The sequence below is a fragment of the Penaeus japonicus genome, unplaced genomic scaffold (assembly GCF_977035675.1).
Source record: "Penaeus japonicus unplaced genomic scaffold, GWHDUDI00000001_assembly GWHDUDI00000039, whole genome shotgun sequence".
NCBI lineage: Eukaryota > Metazoa > Arthropoda > Malacostraca > Decapoda > Penaeidae > Penaeus > Penaeus japonicus.
In genome coordinates this window covers 2,911,449-2,917,078 of record NW_028234441.1, presented here as the reverse complement: position 1 = coordinate 2,917,078, position 5,630 = coordinate 2,911,449, and the positions used below count along the sequence as shown (strand labels likewise).

The 5,630-nt window shown below is 45.7% G+C and overlaps 1 protein-coding gene across 1 annotated transcript in view; it reads right to left on the bottom strand.

Annotated features, from left to right (window-relative positions):
- Nucleotides 1-5,349, bottom strand: part of Nipped-A (Transcription-associated protein Nipped-A) — a 33,149-nt gene extending 27,800 nt beyond the window's left edge. Inside the window, 2 exon segments of the mRNA XM_086533291.1 lie at nucleotides 827-5,149; nucleotides 5,253-5,349. Coding sequence (XP_086389417.1) covers nucleotides 827-5,149; nucleotides 5,253-5,349 — 4,420 coding nt within the window.
- Nucleotides 5,350-5,630: the final 281 nt, after the last annotated feature.

Genomic DNA, 5,630 nt, shown 5'->3' with positions numbered 1-5,630 from the left:
ATTTACATAGCTCCACTATCAAAAACATAGAACATGCCAAGTCTTGGATGACTGAACTTCCAAGATAACTTCCCTCGTTCATGGTCATTATCCACTCTTATTTTTGTTAATAATAAAACCTTAGAAAAACATGACAATCTTGAACTCACTGGCACCTGCACAATCAACAGGGTGAGCTGGGCAGGTATCATACAGCACAGATGCCAAGTAGGCTTAGAAACAGCCATGCCCAAGGAAGACTGGACCCAAACAAGTTGAGATTGTCATGTCTCCCTGGTCATGCACGTACAAGGCACATGCGACTGAAGCCAAGGTGATGGATAAAAGTAAATAACCAGCTCTCAGGAGTTGTCAGCGCAGTCGTGGGTAAAAAGCTTACCTTTCACTGACTGTCGCAAAAATTCTGGCAGTGTCGAATTATCTAAAAACGAACAGAGTCAAATACTGTAACTGCTTCATAAAGATTCTTTTGTCCTGTTCATCAAGACTTGTGTTCATCATGCAGATGTTAGTAAGTGATAGTAAGTTGCTCTGTTATTACTGTCCATTTATGGCTATCTACGATCACAGCTGGTACAACAGCCAGAATCTTACCTACAAATCACCTCCAATACTACCAAATTCTGACACTTATGATAATGCTCAGATATTTTATGACAATTCCACAAACAGTGCATCGAGTAGGTCATGCATAAATGAATGAAGAGAACTGTCTTGCATAGAATGTAAAGACCTCAATGTACATTACTGCATATACAATGATGTAAACAAGAGAAGAATTATCTTATATATAAACAAAAGACTCTGCTTGCAGTGCCATACTCACCGTCTTCCATGCGGACTGGCATTGCAGGGGTGAGGATCTCCAGGGCCTGTCTCACCACAGATCTCGCTTCCATGGCATGAGCTTTCAAAAGGCTATGGAACACTTGCAGTACAATGCGCTTATGAATGGCAAACTTGGCAATGATGTGTGAAAGCAGGAGGTGTCCATGATATTTGGTGGCAGGGTCCACACAGTTCTTTGACAGCAAACAAGGCCAAGCAAATGTCATGAGGCGCCTCAGTTTCTGACCCTGTCTCTTGTTGCCAGCATCATGGATGTGAGCTGATGCCTGCTCCACTAGCAAGCAGGAGAGTTGCAGCAGAAGAATCCTCACTGCATCACTGTACACAAAAGGCTCATCTGGGTTGATGACTCGTGTGATGAAAACAGAGACAACATTGTCAGGATGGTCTTGGTCTGGTGCCGGGGGATATCCTATGAGCCTGTCCCCATCTCCATTCTCCAAGCTGACTGTAAGGCATGGGATGATGATATACTGAAGGATAACTGACTTCAATTCCTGTGGCACTGACACATCTTCAAAAACCTCCACAAATTGGAAGAAGGCTGATCTTTTCCAGTCTACTGTGTAGGTTTGAGCAACAGTTTGTTCTAGGAAGTCTCTCAAGAACTGGAAGTCCGGAATAAATCTTCCAATAAATGCTCGTAGAAGCTGGAAGAGCAGATTGATATCATCTGTGTGATGCTTAAAATACATCAAAAGGATTGACACTACCATGCGAGGCTCTTTCCAGTGGATGAAATCTGTGTTTTCAGCAGTGTGATGTCGTTCTTGGAATTCATCAGATGTCCAAAGATTCCTTATTGCCATCACTAGCTGGCTTCGTGCAGCAAGCCACTGATCATCCTGTCGAGAAAGGAGTAAAATTATACGAATAGCCAAGTACTGAAGCTGTGCCTGGTCCGCTATGGTGAGAGGTTGTTGCTGGTAGTGCTGTTGTTGGAGTCCAGCTATCTGTACAGCTGTTGGAGTAGCAAGGAGCACAGTTAGAAGCTTGTCTGTACATGTCTGCAAGTGTTGGCGGAATGGATTGCTCTCTTTGTGTCTTACTAAGAACTCTAGATATCTTCCCCACTGCTGGTCACGGGCATGAGGCTCTGAGAGGAACAACTCAACAGTTTCAGCAGGATAACGTAATAAGAATTTCATTAATGGTTCTCTGAATGGGCTGCCAGCCTCAATCAGCAAAGATCTTTCTGTTTGTAACACAAGTTTACACAATACCTCTACAAATCTTGCTGATGCTGCAGGAATCTGATGGAAAATACCAACAATATTAGCACAAAGCTTCAGGTCATTATTATCTTGCTTGGTAACAGATGTATTTTGCTTTCTGTTCATTATAGCCATATCTATAAGGTTTTTCAAGTGTTGGGTAAGTTGCTCACAAAGTTTTTCATTAAAGGTGTATGGGAAGAGTTGGGTCAGGTAGGATAGCCTATGAATGACAGGCAGAGTGACACTTCTATGGTGGAACAGCTGCCCCAACAAGGGGCGCATAGCAGTGTGGACCATCTCCATATCTACCTGGCATCCACTCTGGAATTTCTTTAGGCATTCAAAAGCAGTCTCTTGGAGCTCAGGATGTGAAGAGTTATTCAGAGCTTTATAGAGAGTTGGGAAAATTTTCTCTCTTATCTGAGGAATATAATGACAGGCAGCAAGGGCCTTCAGGGCAGACTTCCTTAAAGGCACTAAATTTCCAATGTTTTTGTAGCATGAAAGTTTTGCCAAGTATGAGTCTTCTGTCTCTACCAGCATGTGCAGTTCTGTGAAAAAGAACTTATGCTCTTGTAGGCTGAGGTCAAGGGTAAACAGACGAGGTTCAAGGGTTGTGCAGAATGTGTTGCCATCCATTAGACCAATCTGAACATTGGCCGGTTGCTGTCTCAGAGGATGTTTCTTTGGAGGAATCATGTCTGCTAATACATCTTTGTGAGGCTGCATCACTTCAGTGACTCCTCTACCACTTAGTTTTGCTAGCACATGAAGACTCTGCATAGCTTGCTCTCTTACTGTTGTGTTTGGAGATGTGACCTGACGCACCAACTCATGTGTAACATCATGAAGGGATTTACTCTGTATCTGTCTCATATCATCTGTGTTGTTTTCTCCTTCCAGTGGAGCTCCACATACCTGCAACATTCTCTCTAGGTTATTTTTAGCCATGTCTACTGCACCACTTGAAACCTCACCTGTCAGGTCCATCATAACAAAGAGTAGTGCACGCAAAAATGGGAACTGGTGTTCTAAAACCCATTTAAGTGCCATGCGTTCAAATAAAAACTTGATGGCAATACACCCACCAAGCTTTGCATACCAAGCACGCTCATAACAGAGTCCACACATTTTCTCAACAAGATATTCCATGAGAGGCAACTGACAAGCTCTCTCTTTTGTTCCAAGGATATTTGTGGCAGCTTCCATGATGAGAACAAGTGCTAAATGTCCAGGCTTACAAAGTTCCTTCTCTTCATGTCCCATGATCACAGCCAGAGCATCAATCAGAACAAGAGGATCCATTCCCTGTACCTTGGTCCAGCGACCCATCATGTTGAAAGGTCCTGCCTGCTGTGCAATTGCAACCATGGTGTAATGCCTAACTAAAGATACCATTGTTGGCAATACACTCTGTCGCAGATCCTTAATGGCTGCTGCAACAAACATGGCAGTTACTGCCATCTGATGCACTTGCCTTGCTTGTTCATCAGGGCACTTATAGTATGGCCCATGCACCGTCAAGAGTTCCTCATCCCTGAAGTTCGGGTGCGTGAACAGCTTGTTGACCATGTGCTTTTCTTCATCAAACTGCATGGAGCCAATGAGGAAACAACGAATCACCTCCCAGCACTGCCGCCTGTACCAAGGCTCTGTATTGGAGGTCTTGAGGGCAGTGAAGGCTGTCTCAATTATTTTCTCCACTGGCAGCATTATGGGTGACTTGTGCTCTGAGAAGTGGATGGTGATACAGGTACTTGGGGTCTCCTGCTCGCTGTACTCCAACTTTTGTGGTTCAATCATCATCTTCCTGTTCCCGCCACCAAACTTTCCAAGGACCCGGAAGGCCACCTGAGCAATGGTATCATTGGGATTTCTGAGTGTCTTCCAAAGAGCTTGCATTAACTCAGCCCTCACTGGCTGAATGTGCTCATACAGAAAGTCTGGTTGAAGGTTGTCCACACAGAGTTCAAGAGTCCGGAGTCCTTGTGAAATGAGAGTCTGAGAGCCATTGAGAGCAGACACCAGAGGATCCATGAGCATAGGGAGGTATGGTAGGAGAGAGGAGAGTCTTACTGGTACAGTAAGACACAGCTCTACAAATAAGTCCTTCATATGTTGCTTGTGTAGACCACTTTGTAAGCTGTTGAGTCCCTGCAGGAGGGTGGGTAACAGAGGAAGGAACTCTTGATACAGAAGATCATGGCTGCCTCCTCCAATGGACCTGAAGAGTGCACGCAGTAGCAGGAAGTAGTTGTAGGGATCTTTAGCACTCATGGCCAGCTCCATTGACCGGTTGACTATTTGGTGGAGGTGTGGCTTCAACATCTGTTCATTTTCTGCTGCAAAAAGTGATACAGACCCAAAGACAAGTTTGAATAATTTCAGATACAAGTTAGATCTGTCCATTGAGGTGCCCATTTCTTCCATGTGACCCAAGAGATATTCTACAAGTATTGTGGCAAATATTGGTGAAGTTGTAGAATTGGCAAGGAAAGAATTGGCAACAATCTGCAATGCAGTATTATGATATATCCTCTCAACCACATAATCAATAGTTGTCGAAAATATTTCTCTGAAGGTGGCTGGATTCATCATGATAAAGACTCCAGCAAAGTGTTCTAATACTTCCTTCTCCTCTTTTGACCTGACAGTCTGAGGCACCTGTCCCCTCTGACCAGAAGGCTGCTGGTTACCTGGTGCATTGAGAGTGTAGATATCCAGTGCCTGCATGGCCCACTTGACTAGACGGATAAACACAAGGGTTTCCTTTGGATGAAACGACTTATTGAGGGTGAGCCCAGGATCAACTGCCGACTTGCATGAGGCACAGCCCCACGTAATTGTCTTGACTCCACAGACAAGGGTCTTGACCAGTGCACGGCAGTCTGACACACTATAGTTGACTGTCACATTGGGTGGAAAGCCAATCCTCTGGGACTCCTTGTCCTTGTTGTCCATTTCTGTTATGCTTAGTCTAATGTCTTCCTTCCTTTCCTCCTGACCTGTGCTGTTACTAGATGTCCCACTGTTGCTGTTTGCGGGAGAAACCCTCTCACCCACTGCCCTCCTCCGTCCACCTTCTGCTCTCGAGGATCTTCATACCCGGCAATAATGCAACTATCGCATCGCGTCGCCAAATCTGGCGTTCCTCTTCGACAACCGATTGCGTCTTCATCCACAAACCCGAGCGACTATTGCGCCTCTGCGCTTGACCCCGTCGCCCGCGCTCTGCGCCGACTTCTCTCTTATAGGTGTTCGCCCCCTTCACTCGCCGACACATGCATCCGAATGCCAAATCAAACCAACTCTCTCTCCAGCTAGTCTCCTCGCGTCGTTCTGGCGCATGCCTCGTTCCCGACACAGTCCCTACCATCCATGTATAGTTCTTTTCGAGCGACACGTGATCATCGACTCGGGTCACCAGAGTCCTTCTCCACCGGCTTCCACGTGTGTTACCTTCGCTGCTACCCTCCTCAGCCGGTTCGTCCACCTACGCTCTATAGCCCACACATAGAGCTATGGAGTTTCCCCTCTCCGCGCCCGGTCTGCGCTCTCTGCCCT